This window comes from Suillus plorans, assembly GCF_016647745.1.
Source record: "Suillus plorans strain S12 chromosome Unknown HD556scaffold_30, whole genome shotgun sequence".
Classification (NCBI taxonomy): domain Eukaryota; kingdom Fungi; phylum Basidiomycota; class Agaricomycetes; order Boletales; family Suillaceae; genus Suillus; species Suillus plorans.
In genome coordinates, this window is record NW_024537414.1 from 226794 (window position 1) to 246521 (window position 19728).

A 19728-nucleotide genomic window follows, 5' to 3' on the forward strand; every position below is an offset into this window, starting at 1 on the left:
ATTATTAACTATTATTGATGCAGTTTTGGTAGCATGTCGACAGTGCGGTGTCCATGACGTTCGACTCATGGACATCTATCATCGGGGATCCTTTCTTTTCCGTCACTGGCCATTACATCGGGGAATCACATCAACCTTGCGCCGCAATGCGCTCGCATCATCCACCTTCTCTGCTCTACAGCTAATGAAGGCCGCTTACTGTAATGGACATCTTTCGGCAGCTACAGAGGCAGAGGGGTACGCACAAATTTTATTAGACTAGTTACTCAATGTGTAGCTAGTATTTTGTCAATTATTTTTTGCTGTACCTATAGAAAAATTTACGGTTCGGTTCGAGTTCGGACCACAAAAAAAACCGAACCGGACCATTGAGAACGGTTCTCAATGGTCCGGTTCTCGGTTCTTGTTGAAGACCCTCTGAACCGGACCGAACCGAACCACGGCAGCACTAAAGTCTGTAGTTCGTAGGAGTGCTACTACATGCAACTACCCACAGCTATATAGCACGCAAAAGAACCCATAGTTTGTCGGAGTGCGCAGCAACCAGCAGCTAAATTGCATGCAAAAAAAACCAATAGCGTCTGAATTCGGGTACCCAACACACGAGATAGTATAGTATAAATGTCCTACTCAATCCTCTTCATCCGCACCTATAAACATGCCACTCTCGCTATAGGCCTCCAGATCCTCCTCCTCTTCATCCACATCTATAAGCTCACCACTCTGGCTACGACTCGGAGCCTCTGCGTCATCCTGCTCCTCCAGCTGGTACTCTCGAATGGCATCTTCAAAGGCCTTGTTCTCAGTGTGGACCCGGGATGTAGTACTAGCCGATGACAGACCGAGTGATTCAACACCTGCATGAAAACTTCGAAGCATGAATGTTAGAATACTAGAGTAATAGTAAGTCAAAACATACCGGCCTACATCATGCAGATTGGTACAGATTCTCTCGAGAAGTTTGTAAGGTGCAGTGCGCTCATCAAAGCGCAGCAGTGAGCCCAAATGATTATTGTAGACAGCTCCATACGTAGCGGATGTGAACTTGATGTCTTCTTTGATGCCTGGCAGCCACTCGTCGATACAACATTCGATCTATGAATAAGACATTGTTAGCGCCCTTGTAAGAACTTGAATACAAAATAAGCTCACCGCTGTAAGCACGAGTGCGAGAGCTCTAACAGGAAAGGGATTGAAGTACTTATGGTGGATGAGGCCCTCGTCGTTCCGATTTGAGAACCACATGAGGTTGATGCCCTCTTGGAGCAATTCGGTTTTGTAGACTCCCTTCTTTGATGACCAGTCCTATTATCCAATGTCAGCACACAGTAATATAGATTGTCATCTGCATACCTTGAATATAAAGGCTGAATCGGTGTAGGGATTCATTTCTGGCTGGGCTTGTAGAGACTGTTTTTACCTTACCTTATGTTGGCACCTTTGTAGCTTACATAAGCAAGTTATCTTTTCACCAGTTATCAGTATGAGTCTGAGTCTTCAGTAGTTTTTCATGATATTTCCTCTCCTCTGAGCCTTGAGCCTAGTCCAGAAACCCTTTAGGGTCGAATAGCAGCTAGGTTCTGCAAGACCCAACATTGTTCAGACTCACCATCTGAATTGTTGTACCTTCATCGGCTTTCAACGACTCTGCCCGATCTCGGTTCTGTTGCATCACCTGCATGGAATTACTTGCCCAGAAACCATAAAAAGAACTAGTCAGCAAGCGCATCTTGGTTTTGAGTTCACCTCGCACATGTGATGTGCGATTTAAGAGCTTCATATCAATCAGACCCAGAGCGTGGTATGAACAGATTGCTTACCATTTTGACTGCTAAAGGTGTTATTTTGACATCAATATCTTTAATTTTGCACGCCTTGTGCCAGGCCTCTTTGGCCAAATTTGTCTCGACGGCGACAGAATCAGGAAATGGGGCTTGTGTGACAATCAGACATTGAAAATTTGAGCAGGCCGTTGTGAGAATCTCTTTGGAGATGTTGTCAAAGTCGCTGGCTTTGACACGTTGACGCGAACCGTCCGAGTTTTTCTTGACCTTCAGGACTATCAGGACATCTTCTAAGGACATGTTGAATTGTCGCTTGGTCCCCCGAGCTATTGGCAATGGTTCACCAGTGTTGTCGTCATCGTTGTCGTCATCCAGGTCGGTTGACTCAGACCTGTCATCGTCATCAGCATCCAAGGTAGGAGTGTCATCTGGAGCATCATTGAGATGGGCATTGGCCGCATTCAAGTTGCTTCGTGGTGCTGGATAAAGTCAAACAGAGGGATATTAGGGTAGTCAGGCTAATATTGATAGAATAAACACATACCCTTTTTTCCTTTCGTGTTCCGGTCAGTATTAGTAGGCACTATGTGTGCGCTGGTGTTGCTGTGGCGCCATCTCGGGGGAATTTTGCCTGCGCTGAACTTCAGGGCACTAGTGTTTGACAACTTTGTCTTGATGCTGTGATCGGAGAACTGAATAAAGTATGGTCAGTAGCTCGTTTAAGTTAGGAAAGAAGAAAAAAGCTCAGACCATCATATCTTCTTGCCTGTCGATGTCACTATGCAGCTCCGAAGGCTCTTGCTCAAAGTTGTCGGGACGGTCTTGATAGGCGGCCTTCAGTGCCTTTTTCTTCTGCTTTTCCGACTTGTGTTCCTTGACTTCTTGATGACGGGTAATATGTTGAGATTCAGAAACTATAGAGGATCATGAGCGAGTAAAATACAATATTTTAGTAGTACTTACAACGGTAGGATTCTTTTTCAGTTGGTCAACGCTCTCAACCGCTTGCGGTGCGCACACTCGGTGGTGCTGCAGGCATTGACGAGGTAGTGCGCACATTCAGCGGTGCTGCAGGCATTGACGAGGTGGGCTTAAATTTTTGCTGCTTGGAGGCAGCCTTAGTATGAGGTGCCATGGTCGCTAGAGCACAAGGTGTGATTAGCGTTAGCAAAATATATAAGACCATAAAACATACAAACAACTCACAATTGAACCTTGATTGTTCGTTGATTCCAGGGCTCGTTTGGCTAAAAGCTGTGTGTTTAATGAAAGAAAGGATAAAAAGATTTGAGCATACCGTCACAATATTTTTTCACTGTCATGGATACCCTCAATGTTACAAAAAAACGGTACAAAGCTTGCTTCAAACACTCACCACACTCTGACAAATCCTCCAGCACAATGTCACCATCTGCCGGTCACAAAGACGCTGCTTGTAAAGACGGGAAACTCGAGATCAAAAGGTCAGTTATCCCATTGCCCCTCCCAATTATCGCAATGTACTTACCAGTGGCCTGCAGGCCAAAGCTCGAAGAGCCTGACACAGGCCCCATGTTCCCGCGCCCTCCATTTCATCAGACTCCAGGCCCCATCTCGGTTTCCCAAATATACTTGCGCAAGCTCATTTTGGAGCGCTGGGAGGCAGAAGTGAAGGCCTGCGAGAATGCCAAAAAATTGCAACTAATAGAATTAGTACCAGGCACTGGCACTCCTAGCCTCTTACAAGCGAGCTTGCGAAGACTCATTAGTGAGCGCTGGGATGCAGAAGTGAAGCGTTGTGAGGAGGCGAAGCAGGTGCAACTTTTAGAATTGCTTCTGGCCGCCCATGGTATTTTGAAACTAGTGTAGCGTGGCAACCAGAAGGTACAGTCATCTGGTAAAAATTTACAGCACATGTCAGAAATGCTATGGAGTTGTGCCAGGAAAATAAACTTGAACCTTGTGATGAGGAGAGCCTACCGATATTGGTGAAACAACGGAGCTAGTCTCCATAAGCGATTGCATTCAGGTGGGTTCTTGGAAGAGCCGGGAGCTAGTCTCCATAACCTACTGTGTTCATGTGGTTTCTTGGGAGAGCTGGGAGCTAGTCTCCATAAGCGATTGTGTTCAGGTGGGTTCTTGGGAGAGCCGTCCACTGCACCCCATGGATCATCCTCCCAATCAACAAAACCATTGGAGCTAGTCTCCATAAGCGATTGCATTCAGGTGGGTTCTTGGGAGAGCCGTCCACTGCACCCCATCGATCGTCCTCCCAATCAACAAAACCAACATGGATAGCTAGTCAGACTAGTCTCCATAACTGACTGCGTTCTCGGTGTGCCTAGATTGAGTCCAGGCCAGGGCGCATGAAAATTATTTTAAGTAGGTACATTACAAATCAGAATCGAAACACTCACTCGAAACACTCACTCGAAACATTCACCAACCATGCCCCAGTGCTGCGTATTTTGTAGTAAGGAGTTCCCTACAAGGGGTGGTGTCAAGAGACACATAACTGGCCGCCCTGAATGTAGAAGGGCATGGGAGTTAACGATCGAAGAAACTGAGGCCACCTATGATGAAGATGGCCCACAAGTGGACTTTGCTTACGATGATGTTGGCAGCTCATTTGGCCTGCCACTTCGTCGCTCATGTTCCAAGTCCTCCGATGCTGATCAAGGCAACCCACCAGCGCTGAAAAGTCGGAGGGTGACCATCGAGGAGGTTGCTGATGAAGATGCTGTGAGAACAAATAGTGGGCGATATTTCAAGGAATGCCCTGATGGTGGACGGACTCTGCGGGAGGGAGAAACTGGTTTTGAGAGCTATCGGAAGTATAAAAAAAGCATGGGTGAGGACGAGTGGGCACCTTTTTGCGATGAGTACGTACCCTGTTGTCTTCATCTCCTCTGCAAAATGATTGATTTCAGTCGCCAGGGAAGAATGGGGACTTGCAGAGTGGCTTGTTAAAAGTCTGGGCCAGACCTGAACCAATGATTTTCTAAAGTTGCCGATAGTAAGTTTCACATTGACCGCTGAAAGAATTGGACTTACTGGTGTGACAGACACGAAACCGAATGCAACCATCCTTCCACAACAACCGATCGTTCCTCCAGAAGGTCAATGAACTTCCGCATGGAGCTGCCTGGAGCTGCAAGAAGATCAGTGTCCGGGGAAACCAAACAGACGAGAAGGGTGAACCATTGCATGAAGATGTCGAGCTTTGGATGCGTGATCCTGTGGAGTGCATCAAAGACCTGATCGGAAATCCTCAATTCAAGGATCACATGGTGTACGCACCTGCACGAGCATACACAGACTCTGCGGGACTCAACCGAGTGATTGGTGACATGTGGACTGCAGATTGGTGGGGGGAAAAGCAAGTGAGTATGTGATCCAAAAAGTTAAGCAAAGACTGACCTACAACGTCCAGAAACAGTTACCGAAAGGAGCGACCATAGCACCTATCATTCTTGCTTCAGACAAGACATGTTTGTCACAGTTCCGAGGTGACAAATCTGCGTGGCCTATATACCTCTCAATCGGCAACATTGCCAAAGAAAAAAGGCGACAACTGTCAGCATGAGCGACAGTCCTGATTGGGTACTTACCTGCAGAAAAACTTGAATGCTTTACATCAGATACACGCTCCCTTGCTGGTTACCGGCTCTTCCACCATTGTATGTCCCTCCTGCTGCAACCGCTCATTGCTGCAGGACAAAATGGCATTGAAATGGTATGCACTGACTCGATGATCCGCCAAGTTTACCCAATCCTTGCAGCATATGTGGCGTATTTCCCTAAACAATGCCTGGTTGCATGTTGCAAGGAGAACCGTTGCCCAAAATGTCTGGTTGCGGCGGATGAAAGAGGTGATCCACTGAGTACACCGATGCAGGACCCTCCATTGATAAAAGAGATATTGAAGAAGCGACAAAATGGTCAACATCCAGCTGAATTCAAAGACTACGGATTACGCACCGTCTATCATCCTTTTTGGGCTGACCTTCCACACACAGACATCTTCCTTGCCTTCACACCCGACCTCCTACACCAACTCCACAAGGGCATCTTCAAAGATCACTTGGTTAAATGGTGCCTTGATATCGTTGGTCAAGCTGAAATGGACGCACGCTTCAAAGCCATACCGGATTATCCTGGTCTTCGGCACTTCAAAAAAGGAATCTCGACGGTGAAACAATGGACGGGTACAGAACACAAGCAGATGCAGCGTGTTTTTGTAGGGTTGCTTGCTGGTGCAGTACCAAGGTATGCTTCAAACATGCTTAACAAGGCTCTGCGGCACTGACAGAATCATTTTTAATATTTACCAGTGGAGTGTTGGTGGTTGCACGCGCTATTCTAGATTTTTCTTATTATGCGCAGCTTCGAATACACACAGTTGACACCCTTGATCATCTGGAGAGCGCCCTTTCGGTATTTCACGCCAACAAAGAAATCCTGCGCGAACTCGAAGTTCGAGATCATTTCAATATTCCTAAATTGCACCAACTCTCGCACTACGTCCAGTCCATCTCATTGTTCGGTACTACTGACGGGTTCAACACCGAGCTTCCTGAATGACTGCATATCGACTTTGCTAAAGAAGCTTACCGTGCTAGCAATAAGCGTGATTATGAGGAACAAATGACTTTGTGGCTTCAACGCCAGGAAGCGGTGTTTTTATGCAGTTCCTATCTCGAATGGCTGTCAGATCAGTCGGTGAGCATGGCCAATCGCACAGACCACAAGTGCAGCGATGATTCAGGCTCGGATTCAGAGATAGAAGACTTGCAATCTGGGTCATGCACTCACAGCGCTACTCCCGCCAAAGCAAGTCTAATGCCTCCCATCGCTGGACAACACATTGTCCACATTCTTGCCAAAACTCCTGCACACCCTCGGCAGTCTGTTCACCAGCTTGCCACTGCGCATGGCGCAGTCACATTTCTTCCTGCCCTCAAAATTTTCCTAGACAAGCATATGCCGCACAATACCATCGTTCCCGGTCCACAAGACCGTTTCAACGTTTATCGACAAGTTATAATTGCTGCCCCGCCAGATCTGCGTGTAAGTGATTCACCACAACGGTGGCGCATTAGAGCGACACCCGAAGTATCTCCTGGTCCTCGCCGGAAGCCTGGGTCCCCTGCCAAGTTTGATATGGTCTTGGTGAGTGATAGTGTTCAGACCTCAAATCTGCAGGTGTTAGATGGTAAGTGATCATTATTTCAGTGCATCGGAATATTTACATTAATGCTGTAGGTGTACGAGTTGCACAAGTCCGTGTGATATTCACTCTGCCTCGTCAGTTTGGGGCATACTCCCGAGCTTTGGCTTATGTCGAGTGGTTCACTCCACTTAGGATACCAGATGCCTCCTCTGGCCTGCACCAGGTGTCACGTTCAACTTGTCGACTGCACCGGAATGCAGTGGTGATACATGTCGACGAAATCGCTCATCCATGTCATCTCATTCTGAAGATGGGACAATTTGTTGACCGCGGATGGACCAGTACAAATGTCTACGAGTTGGTAAATGATTTCTACTTAAATACCTTTATCAACCTTGATACGTTCTGCATGTCCGCTATCAATTAATTTTGTTACTACTCAGCTACTATCGACTACGAACTGAAATTTTGCTATTGCGACTCCAGTTTACTACCAGCGCACGCCATAGCCTCCTGTAGCCCACTGTAGCTCTATATAGTCTGACTTATAGCTACGTGAGGTACATAGACCTATGGTGACTATATAGTACTATATAGGCGTCACCAGGACTCCTACGATTTTTGTTTTTTCCTGATGTATGCTTGCTGGCATAATCCAGAAGGCTCTGAGATTATATTATCTTATATTGAGTTATAACATTGAATCACGCTGATATCCCATCATAACCACCTATCTGTTACGACTTGGATAGGTCGAGCCTTCTCTAGTCGGAATGACTAATCGTCTAGCGGTCACGCATAGACAGAAGGACAGGTTCTAAGCTCGATCGAAGGTCGAGGTATCCTCCGACAAGCTTAGTAAGCACGGCGGCTCGTCAAGCTGTAGGGCTAACGGATGTACGGCTAAGGTAGCGTCGGCTTGCCTTAGAAGTGTGGTCTGGACAGAGGGACTGGGAGTCACTCTGAAAGGATGTTCAAGGGAAAACCAAGTACTGGGATTGTACTAGTTCTAGGGAATACCAAGTATATCAAAGTAAGGAATACAATGATATGTATCTATGTTATATAGTGTCTAACTACATAGTTCGGGAGGAGTCTGTATCTGTGGATCTATCCTAGTCAGAGATAAGATCCATGAGGCAAGCCATGCTTGTCTGATAAGATGCATTGAGGCGCCTCTTCTATGTCAAGATAAGTACATGAGGCGCTCCGGCCTCTGAGTCCATCAGCGCATGAGGCGGCATGCGTCGGTCTAGTTCTACATGAGGCGGACAGCCATCATGATGGGATTGGGAGGCCTTCTAGGCCAGGGGTGACGTCATAGCAGCTCTAGACTGCTCTAGGTATCCTGTGGCATCCAGGCCGCTCTAAGCTTCTGGCAGTGTTCCGCTGTGTCGGTAAGTCAGGAAGAGGGTGAAGGCGGCATGTTATTGTAACACTATCATTGAGATATTCGAATACATGCGGTACAGTGGAATGTAATGTAATCTATTAGTGGTAACCACGTACCGATCGTCCCACCTGTACCTGTAGGTTTGATGTATCACTTCTTACAATTGTAGATGAAATGGGATACAATAATTACTGAAGTCCATAGATACCTATCATTGTAGGGCTGATATATCAATGGAGGATCCTGTCAGGACACTCCCATAATAATCTCACACCCCTAATTTTCGCATTTTTGACCACCTACTGTGGGAATTTCCCCACAACACTTAAAAATAGATTGCTTCTCCACATTTTCGCATTTTTAGCCACCCCACTACACCTAAAACATCACCCATTTTGGGAATCTCCACAATATCAATTATTCCCACACCCTCCCCACCTCACTGCAGCTTCACCACCACACCACAATAGGTCCCCTCTTGTATCTAAGTAGTAGTTTGGTATATATATGTACAATATAATGTAATAGACTGCTTTTTTTGCTTATTTGTGTGCCTGCTCCTCCTCTAGAGGCCATTTAACATATGTTAGAGTAGAGAACACTTTCGCACTTTTGCCCCTTTGGTGGGAAAGTGTTCTATTATATTCAAAACATGTTTATGAGCATATATGAGTATATTCCCATCTTTATTTGACCCCCTGAAGCGCCCTACATCAATAGATATAGCACATATGCAAGAAAACACAGAATATGTTCCTATTTAATTATTTCTAGGTGGACAGACTTGGAAAATGATTCCCAGTATCTATTCAACAATATGAACAATGTATCAGGAGCCCAGGACCATGGGATAATTCCCTGTTGCATGGTGTGCCCCCCCTCTCCTGGTGGTTTACCCCCTGTGAAAAATTTTCCTGCAGGACAGGACCTTAATTGAGGTGAGGGGTCTATTTCTATGTATATTTGGAGTAGATCTATCATATAGCTGGCCCAGAACACACATAGGATCCTGCTACAAGAACAAAAACATAGAAAATCTCACTTTTGACACTTTTGATGTTTTTTAGTATCTTACTCTTGCATAAATAACCATCCCTGCTCACATATTATCAGTAGTACATTCACACATATGTTCTATGCCAAGGATCAGCCCTACATAGGGCGCAAATTTGATATCTGATGTACAGGGGGTATTTCTACTGATAGGAAACCTACAAAGTAATCCAGCCTGTGATAAGTGATCAGATACCTGTGATACCTCTTATATATGTCCCTAATGATGGACTTGAAGTTTTAGAAAGATCAGTGAAGGACTGACTGAATGACAAGTAAAATGACATATGTGTGAAAAGTGACAATTGACATCTTTTGACACAAAGTCACATTTATATATGGTACAGGGCAAATATTTCATTGAAAATATGTAGGATATATGATAGACTACTAAATGAACCTATTCTACATACTGCCCTGAGGTTAGAGGGTGATGGAAGGAATGTGGTGTATATTTGAGTTGACCCAGCATTAAAGTCCTACTGCTGCCCAACTGACCATTTTCGATGTTTTGAGTCTTTGAACTTTCCCACACTCAATTTCTTATCTATTTCACTTCCTCAGCACTCAATTCTTGTTGGATTGTTTTGTAAATTTAGGTATATGATAGTGAATGTACTTTAAATCTACTCCAAGTGTCTGATTATTAAATTTCGATGTTTTGAAAGTATGGGCTCCTTATCAGTAGAAATAGCAAGTATCTACACTAGCTCAAACCTCCAGCCTATTTTGAGCTGATCCTTGGCATAGAACATATGTGTGAATGTACTACTGATAATATGTGAGCAGGGATGGTTATTTATGCAAGAGTAAGATACTAAAAAACATCAAAAGTGTCAAAAGTGAGATTTTCTATGTTTTTGTTCTTGTAGCAGGATCCTATGTGTGTTCTGGGCCAGCTATATGATAGATCTACTCCAAATATACATAGAAATAGACCCCTCACCTCAATTAAGGTCCTGTCCTGCAGGAAAATTTTTCACAGGGGGTAAACCACCAGGAGAGGGGGGGCACACCATGCAACAGGGAATTATCCCATGGTCCTGGGCTCCTGATACATTGTTCATATTGTTGAATAGATACTGGGAATCATTTTCCAAGTCTGTCCACCTAGAAATAATTAAATAGGAACATATTCTGTGTTTTCTTGCATATGTGCTATATCTATTGATGTAGGGCGCTTCAGGGGGTCAAATAAAGATGGGAATATACTCATATATGCTCATAAACATGTTTTGAATATAATAGAACACTTTCCCACCAAAGGGGCAAAAGTGCGAAAGTGTTCTCTACTCTAACATATGTTAAATGGCCTCTAGAGGAGGAGCAGGCACACAAATAAGCAAAAAAAGCAGTCTATTACATTATATTGTACATATATATACCAAACTACTACTTAGATACAAGAGGGGACCTATTGTGGTGTGGTGGTGAAGCTGCAGTGAGGTGGGGAGGGTGTGGGAATAATTGATATTGTGGAGATTCCCAAAATGGGTGATGTTTTAGGTGTAGTGGGGTGGCTAAAAATGCGAAAATGTGGAGAAGCAATCTATTTTTAAGTGTTGTGGGGAAATTCCCACAGTAGGTGGTCAAAAATGCGAAAATTAGGGGTGTGAGATTATTATGGGAGTGTCCTGACAGGATCCTCCATTGATATATCAGCCCTACAATGATAGGTATCTATGGACTTCAGTGATTATTGTATCCCATTTCATCTACAATTGTAGGTATTTAATGTATCATTCTTACAGTATGGCCTGATCGTCCGGACATGAGCACTAAGTTAGAAATCGTAAAAAAGAGCATATGAGTGATGTCATTGAAGACCGCAAGTGAAAATGAGACATGTCCATGAGAGCATGAGAGCAGTAGAGTAGTATCGAGTCTGTGAGTGTAATGCGAATGCGAATGGAGCTGGTAAAAATGGTCATAATGCAGTAGTGTGATTCTAAATACAAGCAAGCGGATGTTATGAGTATCGAGCAGTCTACGTGACTGATGCGACTCACCTATTTCCTCGACTTGCGCTTAGTTGGAGCCTTCTTGGGTTTCTTAGCAGCGGGTTGTTGTGTGCGCTTGGCTGGCTGAATAGTATCCGGTTCTTCTTCTGTCAGAGGGCTGTCGTCATCAATGGCTGCAACGAGTGTGGAGGCCTGTTTGCACTTCCCTGAGTTGACAGGTGGATTGGGAGTAGGCAAGCGCATAGGTACGGCCTTCTCCTTCCGTGAGTCGACAGGTGCATCGGGAGTAGGCAAGTGTGTAGGTACGTCCTTCCGTGAGTCGACAGGTGGATCAGGAGTAGGTGAGCGTGTAGGTACGGCTGACTCTTGAGGAGACGAGGGAGGCAGTGGTGAGGGCTGCTTCAAGTTGTCCTTGCAAGGAATAACTGGTGGTTTGGCTACCGGAGGCTCTGGAATGGGAGATCTTTGAGGTGCAGGAGGTGAGGACTCAGGACGCGACTCCTGTTGCTTGTCGACTGCCGAAGACTGTGCAGATGTTGCATTGGAGGTTCCGGAAGCCCGCGCAGCACGCACGGCGAGTTGTCGTTCCATGGCAACCATGTCGTCCTCGTCTGAACACTCGCTGTTCACGGAATGAGTAGCTTTGGCGCTGTTTTCATTGTCAAATAATTTCCTAGACACACAAGCATGTTAGATGATAGAATAATGCAGTGAATTACTTACTCATTATAATGTGCTAGGAGGGAATCGACCCACTCTCCGTCTTTCCTCCCCCGAATTAACTTTACCATCCTAGTGTAGAAGTCAGGGTAATGAAAGAGGGTGTCCTTATCCTTCCATTTGTCGAGTGAACTGATTGCAAAGCGAGCCTGTACAAAAGAGACTGATTAAATCAAGTGCACATTTTAAAGAAACTTACCTGGACCGCGGCATATGCAATATGTTCGGCCTCCACTCCTGTCATCCTGTGGAGTTTCGCATTGCAAGCACGAGTTCCATTGGAGACGCCAACCTTCAGTGCAGATGAAGGAGAAGTGAATATATGTTTAGCGACCTGCATAGTAGGTTAGAACTACACAATATTATTTTAAAAAAACGTACCCGCTCTAAGAGATACCCACGGAAAAGTCCTTCGATGATATCCTCAGCATCGAAATCTTTGCCTGGAATGTCGCCTGGATACAGATAGGCGGGCCACACAGCAGAGGTTACCTTCAACGACCCACTATCGAATTTGTCTTTCATCCTGTAGTACTGTTAGTACTAGTAATTCGAGAAAATTAAACATACCTTGCGGGATCCTTGATGTAGTCGACTAGATGCTTAGCAGGACAAAGCATTTTGCCCAGCTGGGCGTGGTTGAATCCCATTTTGGCGTGATTCTTGCTGTCGTCAGCAATTGGAGGGTAGACGAGCTCTTTATCAGGGTGCGGAGCTGCGTATGAGCCCATGTGGGCCTTGAGGCGACTCGCGTCCTCGGAGCGTGTGTGATTGATCATATGCTGCATCTGTTGATAGTGAGTTGCAATCAGTACACGTGGAAAGTTACGCACCTCGCCGATGAGTTGCATGAGCTCCTCGCGTTTTTTCCTCTGGCCAATCAGAGTCCCAAGATAAGGGGCGTGTTCCGTGACGTATTCGAACGTCCGCTTGTACCGTGCACGAGTGATTTCATCACTAAAAACAATATTAGTGCGCATATATGCGGTCATATGTACTTACCAGTCAGCCAGAATCTTCTTCCGGGCAGCCCTAATTTGCTCTTCTTCCGTTTCATCTCCGTCCTCGGCTGCTTCTTCCTGCTCTAAAAGTAGACATACCTGGATCACCTGCTTGAGATCGCAGAACATGTCTAGGCCGCGTGGGATCCAATGTGCAATGTGGATACACTGCTCCTGTGGCGTAAGAACTTTATTGCGCGATCTTCTAGCATCTCGTCAATCTGAAATGTAGATGAATAAAAAATCTCTCACCTTTTTGGCTTTTCATTCTTCTTATTGATCATCGCAGGGCTACTACTATGTCTATATGCTGCAGGTGAGTTCTGATCCGAACAACTGACAGTATCACTCACCTGGCCTTTTTGGACTTATGTCCGCCCTTGTCAGACGATTGAGATGCGTCCCTTCCACGTTTGCGTGGTATAGTGGGTGGTGGTGTGCTGGGGCATGTACTTACATCAGAGTCTTCAGAGCTTGTAGATGAAGAGCTAGACCCCGAAGATGCAGATAAAGATGCCAAAGAAATAGAGTCAGAGCATTTGCGGCGAGCCATGGTGTTGGAGAGCTGAGAAAGATTCAAATAAGATGGCAATCATGCATATGATCGATGTGTTATTGATATTTGTTTGTATCTACTATTAATAACATATCAGACCAATATACCAGACTCAATACAGGTGCATCTGCAATATTTTATTGCAGTATACTGACAAACGAGTGCATGTATCATCGGACACAACACACGATAAAATTGAGCAAAATATTGTAATGTACATACAATCGAGCAGCTTGAATCTAGTGATATACATGTAGCACAATTTAAAAAAAAGAAGACCTACACTGATGCAGTGGAGCCATCTTCCTCCTCCTGGTCATCCAAGTCCGACTCTTCATCTTTTGTCTTGACGTAGTAGCTCCAGGGTGCGGTGGGATTTTTGGGATCTTCATTGGGGTTACCAGCGCGCCTGGTAAGAAGGTCACAAAGAGATGCGATTACAGGCCTTAAGAAAGATCAGTTGAAATTTAAATTGAAAACGCTGGCAACTTACTGAAAATCTGGACCGATCACTTCATCTTCAACCACCGTGACATTGGTTCCGACCTCCGCGTCATCAGTCTGCATCTCCACATCATCCCCGCTATCGCCGTTCCCCTCATCTTCGGGCTCGGATTTGGTTGCCGAGTCATCTGCACCCGCCAAGTTGTTACTTGTATTGAAGATGGTGGCAGGCTGTTGGCCACCGATGCGAAAAACAATAGTCTATCAAATAAAAATTAGTTTATTTTTTTTATGAGAAAAGAAAATTACCTTGAGGCTGGGAGAATCTACATTGAGATTGAAGAAGTAAGTATTGTCTACGGAGATGGCATTTTGGATATCAATAAATGCGACATCGCTGAAGACGTTTAGCGCAGTGTCGGCAGCAGTGACGTTAGACATTGGTTAATATTAAAGTTGGTAAATTTAGCCACCGAACAAAGTTTTGATATTTTCGGAAATTTCTGACGGAGGTTGAATTTGATATCAACCAAACAACGATCATGATATCACCTTACTTTCGATCACATGTCGATCATATACCCTCATTTTCAATTATATGCGAGCTACTATACATCCCACTTAGATACAGGTAGGCATCCAACTCAAATGTCTCTACTGAAATTTCTAGGTTAAGATCTGCCACCACGAGATCATCCTGCCTACTAAGGTGGATGTCATGCGTGTCATTTGCGCAAACTTGCGCTTGAGACAATGAATTTTATTGCAGTAAGTTTCTAGTAATTGACCTGCCCATTGACGTGTCGTGCAGGATTTATCTCACTCGTCATGCGGCATGGATTCACAGGATACTCTGCCAGGTTTCGGTGATTCTGACCGATGATTCTCACAACATTTCTAGTTAATGGTATGTCCATTTTACATTTTCTATTGAGATTGGCGCTTGACTCTTACTTTCAGTTGTTAAATTATAAATGTACATTTAAAGTGGACTATGGCAATATATCATGGACTGTTTAAATATGCTACTCGTAAGTTCTGAAACTGATCAAGACGTGTCCCCTCCCCTCCCCCTTCTCTGCATTTTATCCATGGTCAATGACCTTTGCTGCTTAGCCTGTGGTGCAGTGTTTCGTTCGCGCAGGCAGCTGTCAGCGCATACAAGCCAATGCGCACTTAGTTTCTCTCTTACTGACCAAATTTTCGATCGGAAGCGGAAGTCAGAGAAGAAGAGAAAGAGAAAGGACAAGAGGGCTCGTCGTGGCGAGTCCCCCAATCACTTACCTGACGATGTTGTTATTCCAGAGCAACCGGAGGTGCAAGACATCATGTCTATCGATCAGGAATACTTTGACAATGATGTATGTATTTTATTTGCTTCATTGGTGTTCAACTGACTATAAGTAAACATTTCCTAGATTGAAATGGGTCGCCCACCATCTCCCTCACCCCCACCTGTTGTCTCCCAGCGCTCTGGGCGGAGAATCCGCATGCCCGCTCGCTTTGCAGACTTCCTGCCAGGGTCCGCAACTCACCTTGCGCATATGCCGCCCTCTGACCGCCAGCAATGCGGACGTCATAATGATGTCATTGCGGATCAACCTCTCCCCAAGCCTTGTACACCTTCCCCGCCGCAGTCAGAGCATGAGGACCCCTTCCCTCTCGTCCCCTTTGAAACGGAACCTGACGAAGCAGGTCTCTACCGCCTGTATCCTACCCGCCCCACCTTACTCTCCAACAATGATACCCTCGAGGATGTTACCGATGCTCCCACACTTGCTGGAGGTAACTGTATTCCCAATTCGAGTCGCATCATTGAAGGCTTGTCGTCCAAGGAGATCGGTCAGGAGGATCTCTATGCAGCTTTCTCCAATCCCACCTCCGGCCTCCTTATGGCCTATCAGTATTCTGGAACTGGTCAGCAGTCTGTCGCCGAATTGCAGCGCCTCACCACTTTCATTGGTGATCCACTATTTGATCATAGCGATGCTCTTTCATTTTCCCATACCCGGGAATCAAAAAACATTGATGCCTATTTGCAGAAATCGTCCAATCCATTCCGCAAGGAATATGGCTGGCGCCAATCTGCCGTCAAGATCAGGCTACCTAAAGAGGGTAAGAAATGGAGCGCTGAGGCTGAGGCCCCAGAACTCGAAATACCCGGAGTCTATCACTGCTCGATCACTGATATAATAGAGTCCGTTTTCAAGGATGACGTCGCGACGACCTTCAACATGACTCCTTATCGCAAGTTCTGGAAATCTCCCGATGGACGTAGCATCGAGGTGTTCTCAGAAGCATACTCCAGCCCCGAAATGATCGAGACATACGCCGAGATTAACAATCTGCCTCGCGAAGCAGGAGACAACCTTGAGCGTGTTGTCGCATCTCTCATGATGTGGTCAGACGCAACTCATCTTGCGAGTTTCGGTGATGCTTCACTTTGGCCTTTCTACCTTTATTTCGGCAATCAATCAAAGTATACTCGAGGGAAACCAACCGCATCTGTGTGTCACCACATCGCTTACATTCCTTCAGTAAGTGATCTATTTGAAATGTACTGAGTATCTACTAACTCTAAACCGATCTTCAGTTGCCCGAAGATCTCCAAGATCAGTATATGAGTGTATTTGGCGAGCCTAGTACTAGCCAAGTCTATACGCATTGCAAACGCGAGCTAATGCAGGCTATATGGGCTCTACTGCTGGATGAGGATTTCATGCACGCCTACCAGTACAGCATGGTAATAAAATGTGGTGATGGCATCACTCGCCGAGTCTTCCCTCGTTTTTTTACATACTCAGCCGACTATCCCGAGAAGTAAGTACCTTAATTAATATCCTGACACATGTATGTTAATGTTTCTCAGAGTTATTCTCACAGGCATCAAAAATCTCGGACGGTGCCTTTGTCCGTGCTGTCTCACAAGGAAGGACGAGGTTCCTTTGATGGGAACAAAGGTGGATATGAAACATCGGCTCAGACGCATGTGAAAGGACAATCGGATACACTGCCGAGAAGTCGATGACACCCGGGCACTCATTTTTCAGTTGGGCATGTCTGTTGATGGGACTCGTGTCCAGAACATACTCAACTCGGAGTCATTGGTACCAACTCGAGTCAGTTTTTTATATTGTTTCACTCCCTACTAATAATTGATGGTATTTGATACATAGAACACATTTTCTGTGAAGTTATCACCTCACGGGTTCAACCGTTTCCGTATGTTCGTGGTTGACAAACTTCACGAGTTTGAACTCGGTGTATGGAAGGCAAAATTTACTCATTTGATGCGCATTTTGCATGCAGCTGGTGGAGATTCCGTCCAGACACTGAATAGAAGGTATGTATTTTCAAATTTCTATTACATCTACTAACGGATCTTAATAGATATCGAGCTACGCCGACTTTTGGTAGAGGAACCATCAGGAAGTTCAATTCCAATGCGTCGGCTATGAAACGTTTAGCTGTGAGGGATTTTGAGGATCTGCTGCAGGTAAGTGTCAGTTCCAACTTTCTTGATTTGGTTTTCAATGATCTGTATATATTTATAGTGCGCGCTTCCAGTCTTCGAGGGCCTACTGCCAGGCGACGATAATACCATGGTTTTGGACCTTCTATTCGACCTGGCAACTTGGCACGGCTTTGCAAAGTTGCGAATGCATACCAAGGACACCCTTAGGTTTTTTGATGCTGCCACAGTCACTCTGGGGCAGACGGTGCGCAAATTTTCTCGTACTACATGTAAGGTTTACGATACATCAGAACTACCCCACGAGTATGCAACACGCGGCCGATTGGAAGCTGCATTAGCTTCCAAGCTTGGAGAAGCAGACCCAAAGGGCAGGGTAGTTTCTTCCGGCCCAAAGCGGAAGAAACTTAATCTAATGACCTACAAGTATCACGCTCTGGGAGATTACCCTGATACAATCTGACAGTTTGGTACTACTGATAGCTTCAGCACACAGCCAGTAAGTTTTGATTTGATCGCGCGTGTATATACCACATACTAATTAGTACTGTTTCAATTACTAGGGCGAACTTCAGCATAGGCGTGTAAAACGCTGGTATCCGAAAACCCCCAAAGGCAAGAAGAACACGGTCTCGAGTATGATGCGGATTGAGACGAGGGAACGACTACTAGGAAAGATTGTCAAAGCACGAGCTGCGTTGGCATCAAGAGAAGGTGATGCCGGATCACAGCGCCGCCAACGTGATCGGACGTCACCAGCCGATCACTACCACATTTCCAAATACGCCAGAGCCTCGTTTGATCTCACAGAATGGCTCAGTGAACTACCAGAGGATGATCAAACAGTAGTGGTGTGTCTTTGTTTTTAAAACCTCTGGATTATTTCATTTGACATGAGGAACAGGATTTTATTCCAAGACTCAAGGATCATCTGCTTGCACGTCTTCGGGGCATCGAGTACACCGGAGATGAGCTGGATTTTACTGATGAAGATCGCGCACAGATTATAATTGCTAACAATAAAATCTACGAGCACAGCATCCTCCGGATCAACTACACTACATATGACTTATGGTGAGAGCAAGATTCGCTGAACCCACGTACCCATGCCGACATCATGGTCTTGTCGCACGAGAACGACGATGCGCGGCACCCTTATTGGTATGCACGGATCATCCGGATCTTCCACATCGATATTTGGGACTGCGATGACGTATCCATGGAGAAACCACGCCAAATGCAATTTTTGTTGGTGCGATGGTTTGGACGCGACGCACATTACCAATCCGGTTGGTCTGCAAAATGTTTGCATCACATTGGTTTTCTCAGAGGCGAGGACAGCGCCTTCGGTTTTCTGGATCCTGATGTCATCATTCGAGGCGTTCATCTTATTCCAGCATTTGAATCTGGCAAAACTAATGAGCTTCCTAATCCATTTGTTCGACACGGGCAGATTTGAATAAAGATTGGCTCTATTTTTACGTAAACATGTGAGTTTAGTGTACCTATCTACTTCTAATCAATTCATTGACCCTATTCATGGGTTCATAGATCGAGATATGTTTATGCGATACCGAGGGGGAGGTATCGGCCACACTATAACCCGCTGTAGAAACAACAATACTGAGAGGAACAAATGATGCTCCTGACTGTATCTGTAATGTTGTGAGGTCGCGCGTTGCCTAGTCTGCTATACCTGAGACAACAAGTGCGTTCGACCCTAAAGGGGAAGCGAGTGCAGCAAGGATTTAGTAGTGTGCGCTGAAGGTGCTACTGGTCAGCCAATGCGAAGCGCGAGAAAGCGCGCAGGTGCGCGCGAGGCGCGGGAAAGCGAAAGTGCGCGCGAGGCACGGGAAAGCGAAGGTGCGCGCGTGAGCGGTAATGAGAGAGAGTAAGTGTGAGTTTGCTTAAGTGGTGATTAGATACTAGACAAGAGATACGAGTGCGAGGTGTCAAGGAATAGATTTTAACTATATTCTGCTAGGTAGTAAGTGGGTAAGTGGGAGGTAAAGTAATTGTTGGAAAGTGAGTTCAGTATGTAATGCTGGCGCTTATATGGCGCCTAAGCGCTGTCATGCGGAGCCGAATCGCTACCGAGTAAGGTATGCAAAGATATATGTATGTAAGTAAGGGTCCATGATAAAAATAAAGGTGGAACGATACACAGATAAGAGAAATGGAAACATACGCAC

General features: G+C 45.5%; 4 protein-coding genes across 4 annotated transcripts; 2 read left to right on the forward strand and 2 right to left on the reverse strand.

The window, feature by feature from the left end:
* Window positions 1–918: 918 nt before the first annotated feature.
* HD556DRAFT_1214716 (uncharacterized protein) lies at window positions 919–1290 on the reverse strand (the record flags this gene model as incomplete). Its single annotated transcript, XM_041296653.1, has 2 exons — window positions 919–1095; window positions 1153–1290. Coding segments are annotated over 2 exons (315 nt in total), but the record flags the coding sequence as incomplete, so codon positions are not given.
* A 1814-nt stretch (window positions 1291–3104) lies between these two features.
* On the forward strand, window positions 3105–3632 carry HD556DRAFT_1308610 (uncharacterized protein; the record flags this gene model as incomplete). Its single annotated transcript, XM_041300166.1, has 2 exons — window positions 3105–3247; window positions 3305–3632. The coding sequence occupies 2 exons, from the start codon at window positions 3105–3107 to the stop codon at window positions 3630–3632; spliced, it is 471 nt and encodes a 156-aa protein (XP_041159897.1).
* Window positions 3633–4211: 579 nt separating this feature from the next.
* HD556DRAFT_1443582 (uncharacterized protein) lies at window positions 4212–7363 on the forward strand (the record flags this gene model as incomplete). Its single annotated transcript, XM_041306635.1, has 9 exons — window positions 4212–4645; window positions 4701–4728; window positions 4771–4779; window positions 4829–5146; window positions 5197–5254; window positions 5405–6032; window positions 6098–6309; window positions 6370–6978; window positions 7029–7363. The coding sequence occupies 9 exons, from the start codon at window positions 4212–4214 to the stop codon at window positions 7361–7363; spliced, it is 2631 nt and encodes an 876-aa protein (XP_041159898.1).
* Window positions 7364–12062: 4699 nt separating this feature from the next.
* Window positions 12063–13196, reverse strand: HD556DRAFT_1237773 (uncharacterized protein; the record flags this gene model as incomplete). Its single annotated transcript, XM_041297928.1, has 4 exons — window positions 12063–12195; window positions 12634–12851; window positions 12897–13020; window positions 13066–13196. Coding segments are annotated over 4 exons (606 nt in total), but the record flags the coding sequence as incomplete, so codon positions are not given.
* Between the last annotated feature and the right edge of the window lie 6532 nt (window positions 13197–19728).